The sequence below is a fragment of the Zootoca vivipara genome, chromosome 13 (genome assembly GCF_963506605.1).
Source record: "Zootoca vivipara chromosome 13, rZooViv1.1, whole genome shotgun sequence".
NCBI classification, from domain to species: Eukaryota; Metazoa; Chordata; class Lepidosauria; order Squamata; family Lacertidae; genus Zootoca; species Zootoca vivipara.
Window position 1 is genome coordinate 31,915,929 of NC_083288.1, and position 14,007 is coordinate 31,929,935.

The 14,007-nt window shown below is 40.6% G+C and overlaps 1 protein-coding gene across 1 annotated transcript; it reads right to left on the reverse strand.

Annotated features, from left to right (window-relative positions):
• Positions 1–1,385: 1,385 nt before the first annotated feature.
• LOC118077503 (vomeronasal type-2 receptor 26-like) lies at positions 1,386–12,312 on the reverse strand. The gene is made up of 6 exons (XM_035101112.2): positions 12,095–12,312; positions 10,822–11,113; positions 6,587–6,814; positions 5,472–5,534; positions 4,099–4,225; positions 1,386–2,287 (listed from the first exon to the last, which is right to left on the reverse strand). Exons 1-6 carry the CDS (start codon positions 12,310–12,312, stop codon positions 1,386–1,388), a joined length of 1,830 nt encoding a protein of 609 aa, XP_034957003.2.
• Between the last annotated feature and the right edge of the window lie 1,695 nt (positions 12,313–14,007).

A 14,007-nucleotide genomic window follows, 5' to 3' on the forward strand; every position in this document is an offset into this window, starting at 1 on the left:
TCAGCCATTTTGTAACTTGTACAGTGGTACCTCGACTTACGAACGATTCGACAACCGAATTTTTCGACTTACGAAGGGGGCAAATGGCCGCACGCTTATGAATTTCTCGACATCCGAACGGAAACCGCGGCAGTTTTAGATAGGGTTTTTTTTTACTTACGAATTTTTAGATGGGGTTGCTTCGACTTACGAATTTTTAGATGCGGTTGCTTTGACTTACGAATTTTTAGATGGGGGTTGCTTCAACTTACGAATTTTTCCGTTTCCAATGCAGTCCTATGGGAAATCGCATTTCCAATGGTGTTTTTTTACTTACGAATTTTTCGACCTACGAAGGTGCCTTCGGACCGGATTAAATTAGTAAGTCGAGCACCACTGTAGCTTATTAGGCAAAGGAGATACTCCTAGCCAAAGATGACTCCAATGACATAAAAAAATGTATCAAAGAGGTACCTACTTACTCATTTAGAGGGAGTGCAACCTGTCCTGAATGGGCAACCAGCATATCTTTCAAAAACAGAAGCACCATGCTCCAAAATTCTTAAAGATTGCTCCCAATGGCTCCAGACACCATGTCAAATAACACCGGGGGTGGGGAATAGTTTCCCACAGAACCCCATCACATAAGTACCAGGGCGTTGGAGAACACTTTCCTAGTATTATTCTCTGAAGTCAGCCATACAGGAGCACAGCTACTATAGCATAGCATCTGATACGCATCTCAACCAGCTAAATCTAGGGGGATACCAATATGTCAAAAGCTGCTGAGAGATTAAGAGTAACATTTTGACATTCCTAGTGTCCCTCATTGAAGCATGCTCTGGTCCATGGGGTCACGAAGAGTCGGACACGACTAAACAACTAAACAACAACAACAAAGTGTCCCTCTATTGATACAAGTGACCCACCTAGTCAATCAATTCTGATTCAGTTCCCAAACAAAGCCTAAATCCAGATGGAAGTGGACTTAAAAAATCAATGCAATTCAGGAACACATGAAGTTTCTATCCCTTCCACTTCGCAAAAAAAGAAAGAAATGGTATTTCGGGAACTGGCCAGTAAATGTTAAACCATTTGGTCCAGTGTGATCTTTTTAGAGATGGGATACACCTAGCTACTGCACTCCAGCTGGTTTAGCTAGTCAGGAAGGTAAAATGTCCAGAAGGCATGTGTTCAAATGCATCACTGCACGTATCCTTTCCACATTAGGCTGCACCATCTGGAAATGATCCCTCAACTCTAGGCCAGGTACAACACTGGAAACCTCAATGAGATTTGCAGAGATGTTTGAACCAATGCTACTAATCTCATGTGAAATATCAAAAAACTTTCTCCTCCCCACACTTCAATATATATAAATATAAAAGGAGATGCACACATATATTTCATTTTATTTTCCTTGTGAGTTGTTCCCTGTTGTTCAGCTCAGGCCTCAGCACAATAATGTAACATTTTGGGGAAAAGATGCAACCCAGTAAACCAGCACTGGATGATAAGATGGAGAAGATCTCCACAGCCACCGCGTATTTTCCTTTGGTGCTCAGGTAGGTTGGAATAAAGGATAACCACACACTGCAAAACACCAACATGCTGAAAGTGATAAATTTGGTTTCATTGAAGGTGTCAGGTAACTTCCTGGCAAGAAAAGCCACAATGAAGCTGATTATGGCCAGGGAACCCATATAGCTCAAGACACAATAAAGCATGGAAACAGAACCCTCCTGACATTCCAGTATGATTTCACCTTTCACTGAATGTATGTCTCTACCTGGAAATGGAGGAGCAGAAATTAACCAAAGAGTACAAATGGCAGCCTGAATAAAAGAGCAGGAGAGAACAATAGAATTAGCCAGTCTTTTCCCCACCCATTTCCTCATTCTGGATCCTGGTTTTGTTCCCATAAATGCCACAACCACAGTGATGGTCTTTGCCAACACAGAAGAAAGGGCCACAGAGAAGACAATGCCAAAAGTAGTTTGCCGTAAAAGGCAGGTTGCCTTTCTAGGTTGTCCAATGAAGAGCAAAGAACAGAGGAAGCAGAGGAGGAGGGAGATGAGGAGGATGTAGGTGAGGGTCCGGTTGTTGGCTTTCACTATGGGAGTGTCCTTGTGCTTCATAAAAATTCCAAGTACTGAACATGTGGTCAAAGAGAAAGAAATAGCCAAGCTAGATAAGATGATCCCTAAGTCTTCTTTGTAAGAGAGGTATGTTACCAATTTTGGAATGCATTTAGTTTGGTCCTTGTTGGGACACTGGTCTTCTGGACATTTGACACAGGCATCCATATCTGAGAAATGGAAGAGGTGTTTCAATATTTTAAGCATTTAACAATGAAAAATGCATCAATAGTTATATTTCCAGGTATCCAATTAACTATAGAAGTTAGTAACAATTCATCCTTTCATCTTCTTGCACTTTTCACCCCTCTCTCTCATTCACGCTCCCATTCTCTCTCTACATGCCTGTCTGTGTTTTCTTTTTTAAAAACTTTTTAAGAATCTTTAATACAAACCATCTTCATAGAAATTCAGTGAATCTATGTTTCAATATTTCAATCATTTGACACACAGAAATGCAGCAATAATTATATTTCCAGATGTCTAATTAACTATAGAAGTTAGTAGCAATTCATCCTTTCATCTTCTTTCATTTTTTCCTGACAGCAAAATAGTATCATCTCTTTCTCTCATTCACTCTTTCCCATTCTCTCTCTAAATGCCTCTCTGTGTTTTCTTTTTAAAAGTATTTTTAAGAATCTTTAATACAAACTATCTTCATAGATATTCAGTGAATCTATGTTCTCTGTATTAATGAGATCAACTTGGATGGTGAATAATCAGCATGGACAAGTTAATCACTCCAGGTAATGCAGAATGGAAGAGAACTTTGATCAGTAAGTTCTTTTTCATGATTGATGTACCCGTATATGCCGGCGTATAAGGCGACTGGGCGTATAAGACGACCCCCTAATTTTCAAGTTAAAATATAGAATTTGGGATATTCTCTAGCCCTTTTTTGGCAGGGAGGGGAGAGGAGGCTGTCTTCTCCAGCACTCAAGTCTGCAGCTGGGGAGATGGTGGTTTGTTTGTTTGTTTGTTTGTTTGTTTGTTTAGTTATTGAGAGGGGAAAATAAGCCATAGAGAGGGGAGAAATAGAGAGGCAGAGACATCGAGGCTGCCTGCATGAGCAAAAGAAAGGGGAATAGAAGCCATAGAGAGGAGAGAGATAGAGAGGCAGAGACATCGCGGCTCGCATAGCCAGCGAAAGACGCTGAGCAGAGCAGTGAAAGAGGGAGCGGAGAAAGAGAGAGACAGAGAGATCCCTTTGCTATGCGCTGACAAAGAGAGAAGAGGCGGCAGCTTGACACCAATGAAATACACAAAACTGTATCTCTATGCTGATGCGGGTTGCGAAGCCATGAGGGAGCCATCCTCCCTGGCCAGGAGTAGCCCTCTCCTGAGCACTTCTTCGCGTTCATACGGTCACTGCATATGGCGGGGATGCAGCCACGGCCGTTTTTGAGCTCCCCCCACCATATACGGCGACTGCAGGTTCTTGTACCCGGTGTATAAGACGGCCCCCCAACTTTTGAAAAGATTTTCCTGGGTTCAGAAGCCGTCTTATACACCGGAATATACGGTAGGCCTGAATTTCTGTTTTGGGGGGAGATTCCCTTTGCCTAGATGGTTTATTATTTCTGCCTCCCACTATATTAATCCATGTTTAATATAGTGTTGATTGTTTTTTGTTATTATCGGATATATTTCTGGAGCTGAAATGCATTTGCTGGTCTCCTTATTGTTTATTTAAAAGAAGTATTTTTAAAAGAATTTTAGCACCTCTCTTTGGGCACTACCGTCTCACCCACTAGAGCAGGCATGTCAAACCTGTGGCCCTCCAGATGTTTTGGACTACAATTCCCATCTTCCCCAACCACTGGTCCTGCTAGCTAGGGATCATGGGAGTTGTAGGCCAAAACATCTGGAGGGCCGCAGGTCTGACATGCCTGCACTAGAGCAAGTGAAGAATCTCATTTTCTCTGTGAATATATCAATAATAAATATCTAAGCTTATTAATATCAACTGATCTCTCGATACCCTTCTTGTTGGAGATCATCCCATCTGGACACAGAACACAGTCATAGCAGCAAAATTTCTCTCCTTCCTTCTTTTTCCTGCTGGAGCCAGGATAGCAGCTATCACTGCACACAGAACGAGGCAGAACCTATATAGAAACATGAAGTATGATTAGCAAGAAAAGTGTTCTTTTCTTTAGAGTGGTGGATTTGCAAAGAGTGAGTTGGTCCGACCCAGTATGGCAAAGGGCATGAGAGGACGGTCTCCTCATGGCACCGTGGTTTATTTTTAAAAATTTTTAAAAAATAGGTCTTTATTGTTTAAAACAAAAAAACCCGAAACAAATAGATTGAAACAAACAACTTCACAACTTCACATTTACGGACATATAAACTCACCATACTAACACTTAACTAATTCATACATACCTACACGACTAACTCATACCTACCTACCTACATAATTCCCGCACCCCAACATACGACTCATCACAAAAACCTACACATAACCCACACTAATCTTAAAAATCACGTTATTCTATTACTTTCATCTTCACATTTTCTTCACCAGATTTTGAACAGACATCCAATTAAACTTGCTGGTTTTTAAGTTATTTCCTTTATATTTTGCACAGTGATATATATGTTGTTTATTTTCATTCCAACTGATGTCTAATAATTTATTTTACAAGGTACAGTCTATTTCTGCCAACGGGGTTTCTTTTAATTTATTCTTTTTCAAATAATCTTCAAAAATTTCCCATTCCTTATTGACTTTTTGTTTGGTTTGACCTTTTATTCCACCAGTTGTTTTTGCCAATTGCATATATTCTATCATTAGGGCTTGTCAGTCTGTTATATTGGGTACTACCTTATTCTTCCAGTTTCTCACTATTAATACTCTACCCACTGTTGTTCCATACATAAGTAATGTTACCTTTGTTTTCTCCATTTCTTTTGGCATTATATTCAATAGGAATGTCTCTGGTCTTTTAGTAAATATACACTTTAATAATTTTTTTTAATTCTTCATATATATTATTCCAAAACACCCCCACCTCTGTACAGCTCCACCACATGTGCATGAATGTACCCCTTTCTTTTTCACACCTCCAGCACATGTGGGATCTTTTGTAAATTTTAGCCAATTTGTCCGGTGTTTGGTGCCATCTGTACGTCATCTCTCTTAGTGTATAACATAAAGTAAATTTTATATCTTTTTGCCATAGTTTTTCCCATTGTTCGGCGCCGTGGTTTAAATTTCTGATGGTCACGCCCTCTATTGGCACTGATTTGTTAGTGGGGCCCGGCCTCTGAGTAGAGCCCAACCCAGTTCCACCGGTGCAGCCAAGCAGCAGTGAGGAGGGTGCAACTCTCTGTACCTGGTCAACTCACCTGCTGGGCCTGGGGCCTGGTCACAGCTCCACACACCAAATAAGGTGAGCGGACTTGCTGGCACTGAAGAAAGTCATTAGACATGCCAGGAATTTTTCTCAATTTCAGTTTGAAAGGAAATTTCTGAGACTTTTGAAGGACTGCCTCAACAGTGAGGGGTAGTGGGGGTAGGCTTTATATTCAGAGGGTGGGGGATTAGAAGATGGGAAGTTGTGTGCTTCTCCATTTGAGCTTGTTTTCTCCTCTAAAGATATAATTTTCAAACAAAATCAAGAACAGATGAATGGGAATATTCACAGCTGCTATATTCACAACTAAACATAATTACATTTGAGTATTCATTGGAGTTTTATTACTAATGGTAATGTTCCAACTCTGAAAGTGACCATTTCAGTTATTTTTGCCCTCATTCCCAGGATATAAAAATAACCAATAAGGATATAAAGTCCCTTTGAAGATAAGGCCTGGTTAATGATGTAACAAGAGATTCTGTGACTTTTTTGAAGGATAAACAATGGATATGCATGATGATTTTTGAACAGTTTCCTGGTTTATTCCTGGTATATTTTACTTAAAGATATATAAGCATGAACTCAGAAAAAAATCATGAACTATGAGTTAATCCTCACGAAGTAGGAATTTAAAATAGCAGCAGCAGCAGCAAAAAAGAGAATGCTACCAAACACAATTCAATACCTTAAGAGATGACTGAATGATGAATTGGCTTCATTGACATGCAAACATTCCCCACAAGAGAAAAGTGCAGGTTTTCATGGAGAGAATGAGAGGAAATATCAAGGTGTAAGCAGAATACCCCTTTCTTCAGGGAAGAGGTACATATAGTAATTTTTAAATTCACTATGTGTAGACAGTTTCTCACCTACAACTGGACACAGGTACAGATTACTTTTATACAGGTTCAAAATAATTACATAATTATTATTATATAATAATAGAGCGGGGCCGTTATTGTTTAGTTTAATTTTTGGTTTTATTATCCATCCATTTTGTGCATTTATCTTGTATTTTTATTCTGTGAATAAAACTGTCCTGAGTTTTATTAAATAGGTTTACAAATTTAATAAACTATAAATGATAATTATATTATGTCTTACCTCATTAAAGCTTTGATGCCACACAATCCGGTCATAATCCATGGTCAATTCATTGCCTAGAGGAGCCTGAGGTTCTAGCCTTCCAACTTTTACTCTCATCACTGAACCATTGGGGAACATCATCCAGTTTGTAATATCAAAGCCTGCAACTAATTCTCTGTTTTTATTAAATTGGATAGTGTCTCCAACACTGTTATTGAATACGATGCTTCTTAGAAAATGATGAACCTCAAAATGAATATGAAGAAAGGGGTAATTATGCTTTAAATGATTTCATAAAGAGCTATCTGACTACTATTACTTACTACTACTATTTTTTTACCATAGGAAAGCAATTGAGGGAGAGATCTGATTTTGCAATTGGACTCTCCCCCCTTTACTCTCAGCTGCACCTCCTAAATCTGCTTTGGAGGGTTGGAGGAGTCTGTATAATAGGTTTACAGAAAATACAGAGAGAGAAGTGGGGCAAGGGTGGAGAAGACATTGTGCACACTCCAATTTAGCACTAGGCTGAATTCCTCCATCCACCAAGCTGTCATTACCTTTCATTTGCTTTGATGTGAGTTTCTTATTGCAAATAATTTTGAAATGTACTACATTACAATGAGAGCAACACTATTGATCAATATGGTTTCATAAACTGCAACAACTGAATCTGGGTGAATTTTTCTTTAATGGAAGCATATAGAGCCATAAATCTCTGCTTGTTTGCCTACTTTTAAATAAATGAATAAGTAAGTAAATATTGGATTTTCATTCCTACCTAAAGACAGTTGCAAATCCAGAAATACCCATTTTCCAATTTCTGAATAAGGTTCTATAAGTGGAGCTAGATCAACATATAAAGGTAAAGGTAAAGGGACCCCTGACCATTAGGTCCAGTCGTGACCGACTCTGGGGTTGCGCGCTCATCTCGCATTGTTGGCCGAGGGAGCCGGCGTATAGCTTCCAGGTCATGTGGCCAGCATGACAAGGCCACTTCTGGCCAACCAGAGCAGCACATGGAAACGCCGTTTACCTTCCCGCTATAGCGGTTCCTATATATCTACTTGCATTTTGATGTGCTTTCGAACTGCTAGGTTGGCAGGAGCTGGGACCAAGCAACGGGAGCTCACCCCGTCACAGGGATTCGAACCGCCAACCTTCTGATCAGCAAGCCCTAGGCTCAGTGGTTTAACCTGGGTCCCCTAGATCAACATATACAAGAACAATAACCTGAAAATTACTTTAGTACACTGTGTCGTGAAACATTTCCTTTTACTTCTCTATTAAAAGCTACTCTCTCTCTCTCTCTCTCTCTCTCTCTCTCTCTCTCTCTCTCTCTCTCTCTCTCTCTCTCTCTCTCTCTATATATATATATATATATATATATATCATTACCTGCCATGGTTGCACATTCTGTAATAACAATCTGTTCCTTTTATCTAAACTTCTACGCTTTGAGGTGGATTTGTAAATGGCTTGCAAAGCATGTGCCACGGCATAGACAGCATTGTAGATACTGTAGCTGTGACCGGTCATTTTCATTTCAAATAAAATTCCAGGAATGCTCTCCAGCTTTTCCTCTCCAGTACAGGCACTCTCCTCATCCTCCATGAGCATTTTTAATGAACAGCTGAAGGCCTGTTCCCAGAAGTCCTGGATAAAACCATCTCCTTTTGACCAGGAAGGATTTAATGTTTGAGTGAATTTTTGGAATCCTAATGGCTGATCTGAGTGAACTGTGAAGGATAAGGAGCCATGGAAAGTTTGCATTTCCCAATTCTTTTGAAGAGACATTGATGTGAAATCCCAGTGAGATGTAATAATCCATACTTTCTCCAGCGGAGGCAACTGAGTGAAGGTTGCTAGAAATAGCAATATTCTCAAAACTCGAAAGGATGGGTTTTCTCCGTATACAAAAAATGCATTGGCTTTTCTCTGAATGATAATTGCATAGCTGTCCCAGTGTTTTAGAAGCAACTGTATCAGTTCATCTACGTAAGTCCATCGTGGTAATCTTATAATAAAAGCATAGCAGATGCCATTCTCAGAAAGCAAAGGAAGCATTGTCTGCAAAAATCGGTCCCCTTTGTCATTGTCCACAGCCGAGAGCCCAACCCATGTCCATCCAAAATGCTGAAATAATCGGACAGCTCCCATGTACTGGTGGGCTTCATTTGGGACCATATGGTACAAGAAAGGGAAAATTATTCTCTCATCCCATGATGGCAAAAATGTTCCATAGGTGAGCTGAAATAAAAATTAAAGGGATTATTTTCAGATTAGGAAAACAGCTACATTATAGAATCATGGCACTGGCACTGGTCAAATGGTCTTATTATATTGAAACACTTTCTTAGGCATATTAATGTGCCTGTCATGCAACTGCAGCCAGGTTCTCCATAGCCATATGGGTTTTTATAGCTAGACCACCAACCAAAGCTGTTGAATGACACCCTTCAGTATCTATGCCGCTGAGCCTTTAGTAACAACAATGGATAAATCATCATCATCATCATCATCATCATCATCATCATCTATTTCTACCCCAACCATCTGGATGAGTTTCCCCAGCTGCTTTGGGTGGCTTTCAACAGAACATTAAAAACAGAATAAAACTTCAACTTTAAAAACTTCCCTAAACAGGGTGGCCTTCAGATTTCTTCCAAAAGCCTGATAGTTGTTTATTTCCTTGACATCTGATGTGAGGGCGTTCCACAGGGTGGGCGCCACTACCGAGAAGGCCCTTTGCCTGGTTCCCTGTAGCCTCCTTTCAAAGGTCAGCACCAACACTTTTTATGGTGGTTGGAAACATCCTAGGAGCCAATGTAGGTCTTTCAGGACCGGTGTTAGATGGCCTTGGCGACCACTCCCAGTCACCAGTCTAGTTGCCGCATTCTGGATTATGGTAGTTGCAGTTTCCAGGTCACCTTCAAAGGGAGCCCCACATAGAGTGTGTTGCAGTAGTCCAAGAGGCAGATAACTAGAGCATGCGCCACTCTGGTGAGACAGTCTACGGGCAGGTAGGGTCTCAGCCTGCGTACCCGATGGAACTGATAAATAGCTGCCCTTTACACAGAATTGACCTGCACCTCCATGGACAGCTGTGAATCCAAAGTTACCCCATTCAGTCCCTCAGTTACCCCATTCAGTCCCTCACACCCGCCCATCCCCTGACCCCCCAAAACAGTAGTTCTGTTTTGTCAGGATTCAACCACAATCTGTTAGCCACCATCCATCCTCCAAATGCTTCCAGGCACTCACACAGGACCTTCCCCGCCTTCACTAGTTCTGATTTAAAAGAGAGGTAGAGCTTCGTATCATCTGCATACTGATGAACACCCAGTCCAACCCCCCTGATGATCTCTCCCAGTGGCTTCATATAGATATTAAAAAGCATGGGGGAAAGGATGGAACCCTGAAGCACCCCACAAGTGAGAGACCAGGGGTCTGAACACTCATCTCCCAACATCACTTTCTGGACATGACCAGAAGAAAGGAGCGGAACCACTATAAACAGTGCCCCCAGCTCCTCTAGACAGTCCAGAAGGATGTCATGATCGATGGTATCAAAAGCCGCTGAGATATCCAGCAGAACTAGGAAACAGCTTCAACCTTTGTCCCTAGCCCGCTGGTGATCATCGACAGCGCAACCAAGGCAGCTTCAGTCCCGTGATGAGGCCTGAATCCTGATCAAGGATGAGCACCAAACTATGGGCCCACTCTTTCAGAGGGAGAGCGGTGTCTTTTTAAGAGAGGGCTGCATATCAATCAGCCATACCACATGCCCACCTAGTAGCAGAAACACATTCCTGTCTGAATTACTCTTTTCTTTGTTCGCCCTCATCCAGTCTATTATTACAACCAGACAACAATTGAGCAAATCCAACACCTCACCAGCAGAATTTCAATTTTATTCTGAGGTCTTAGCCATTCTTAACAGTTGGATGACATTGGGATTCCTTCCAGCTCTTCATGTAAGAATTTGAAGAAAATTTGAAGTCTTCTTAGTGAAAGACAGAACCCTGCATCACACGACTCAAAACCTCACTTGATTTAAAGAGGAGAAATTGATAATCACTCCTTTAGTATCCTGTTGTATTGAACTGTAAGTCCACCTATTTGTATCACCATCAAGCATTTAACCAATTTTCTCACCAAATCATCAAAAGAAACTTTACGCAATGTGTTCCTGAAATCAGGAGGGTATATCACAATTGTGAAATCTCCATACCTTCATGCACTAAACATACCTGAGGAGTCTTCTTGCTTGCCAGAATAACTGCAATGTTAGCAGAGATCTCAGAGAAACATTCTCCAATGAGTGCTATCATATTGTTCTGGTTGTGACAGCTGAAGTTGGGGACAAACCTTTGTTGTGTGGAAAGGAGGCTCAGAGTGGCCTTGTAGGTCATCCTTGCATTGAAGTAACTATTGAGGATGCGGAAGCCAAGAGAGATATTTGACAGGATTGTGGGATTCTCATTGATCTCTTTGACCGCAAATGCTAAAGCCAGAATATGCTGGTAGTTCTTAGGCGCTGAACTGTAATAAGGATTATAGCTGTTTAATAAAATGACCACAGCAATGGCAAGAATGATCTGTTATCTTCATGATCATCTGAATCCTTGCAAGGTTGAGGCAAAACAAGGGATCATAGAAGACAAAAATTACATCTGAAGTACTGGTAGATATTTCCCCCCTGCTTAGCCACGTTCTCTAAATGTGTTGGGATCATTCTGGAGGTTAATAAATTGTTCCACAAACCTACTCTCCACATTCAATCACATGGCCTCACTGGCAATCACAGCAATCAAAAGTGTGACTCTCTGGGTAATAATAATAATAATAATAATAATAATAATAATAATAATAATAATATTTTCATACCCCACCCATCTGGCTGGGTTTCCTCAGCCTCTCTGGGCAGCTTCCAACAAAATATTAAAATGCAATGGTCTGTTAAACTTAGAAGCTTCCCTAAACTTGTGTGCTTATCTTTATGCTGATTCCATACAAAATCAGTCATTCAAATAGTTCATTTGAATTTAATGGACCAGACTAACTTGAACTTATTGAGTTCAGTGAATCTAACTTAATGAATGTGTATTAAGGGTACTTTCTGCATTTGAATGAAAACTGCATATGAAGCCACGTCATTAATAGAGATTCAAGAGATATTCAAGATCAATCAGGCTCCCTCCACATAGTTCCATACCAAAACTAGGTCCTGCAAAGCATCCTGCTAAATTTGTAGACAAAGGAGGTAATTGCCACTGCCCCGATTTCCAACATTTATTCCCAAGTGCTTATAACTGATTCTTTGTATGGTGGCTGTAGGCCAAATTCTCAAATTGCTCTCTGCACCCATTCACCCCACGATTTACAGTTGGAAGTTTGCAGGTTCCCCTTTTCTCATGCTATAAAGTTAGGAAATTCTTACAGCACAGCATTGCATTATTGATATGTTCTCAGTTACTGTAGCCTGAACATAGAATGAGAGAGATTAAAGAATTTATGACTTACATAGGTTCATCAATCAATGTCTGCATAGGCTGTTCCGTGAAAGAGAGGTTATTGTAGTTTAAGAACACCTGGGAAACAATCTCCCCAATGATTATGTCACCTGGCTTATAAAAGTTATGAGGAATAGGGAGAGGATCATCATATATGCTGCAGTTAATGGAATGTGTCTTGGATGCAGTTTGACACAACAGTGCAAGCAGCAACACAACCACTAGCATGGCCCTGTTGAAATTTTATTGCTTCCAAACATAGATTATCATGTTTCAGAATCCGCTGGTGGAAAACATACCTGAACAAAAAAAGGGGAACATATCATTCAGAAAATGACACAGCCCTGCCTAAGCCTGGATCCAGTTCTCAAAACACAAGGTTTTATATTTGTTTTTCAGGTGTTTGGCTGTGGAGATTGCTAATTAGGTCTGTATGTCTATTGTGTTAAAATGATTGAGACCAGTGATTTTGAGAAAAATAGCTGTGATTAGAGTTTCCCAAGAGGGATGATGTCGTTTGAAGTTGAATCATGCTTGACAAAAACTACTAGGAGATTTGTAAGCATTGTCTATAGCCCCACTTCACAATCTGGGGCTGTGGATCAGTACTGACATGACCTGGACCAACCTGGGGAACACACAACCCAAGTACAACCCTGAATCAATTTCGGGGATGAAACTATCAGTAAAATTGTATTTTTAAATCCTGCATAAACCCACAGAGGAGTGGCAGGGGGAAAGGCAACATAACATTTCCTCCTCCAAGATCTGACCACACTCAAAACAGGAGGGTTCTGTGCTATTTGTAAACATACTACCCAAGCAGGTGTCATTTCCAAAGGAACACCCAGCAGCTCACAGTATCAACTCCCCCCCCACACACAACTGGTGAGCAGAGAAGTCATTTTTTCTGGGGTCTGGGCAGCTTGCTCTATTCTTCCCACCTCCCTCATTTTTTGCATAACTTGAAGGTCTTACCTTAAATGAGGGGTTGCCAAAGTGGTACCTGTGAGCTCATGAAAAGTTGTAACAAATAGCTCCTAAAATAATCCACAATGCAAATATTCTCTAAAAAAGAAATCTACTGTTTAATCCCTGTTTAAACAGATACGACCTCTACTTCACAGATATTGCAACTTTTAAAATGTCCACATTTCATAGGGTGACACTGCTGGACACCCACCATCCCACCTGCGCTGAGCAAAGGAGAGGCGGAGGGAGCTGTTCTCTGTAGGTATTGAAATGGTTCCCACACACATTGATTGAGAGGAGAGGTATATGTGCACTATTTTGTCGTCATCTGTCTCCATTTTTGTTGCTCTTTCAGAGGAGACAATTGATTTTGAAATTAAGTTATACCCTCACTGTGGCCATTTTTTTAAAAAAGCCTCACACTATGGCAGCCATTTCTTTAATGCCACACACGTCAGCCATTTTGTAACTTCTAGCTTATTATGGAAAGCAGGTACTCCTAGCCGAAGAAGACTAATAACCAAAAAAATGTATCAAAGAACTACCTACTTACTACTTCAGAAGGAGTGTTTAAGTGTTCTGAATGGGCAAACAACATATCTTTCAAAAATGGAAAGCACAATGTTCCAAAAAAATTAAAATTGCTCCCAATGGCTCCAGATAAATGTCAAATGACACTGGGGGCAAAATGGTTTCCCACAGAGCCCCATCAAATAAGTACCAGGGGGTAGGATAACACTTTCCCCAGTATTACTCAATGAAATTAGCCGCACAGGAAAACAGCCACTTATTTGGCAATGTAGGTACCTACTCCTCAAGCCATTCTTAAATCCAGTATATTCAATAATCAATTCAGAAACACATTAAGTTCTTCTCCCAGCACCCTTTCAATCCCCACACCCCAAAAGGAATAATGGGAAGTGGCAAGCAGATGTTAAACACCATTTGGTC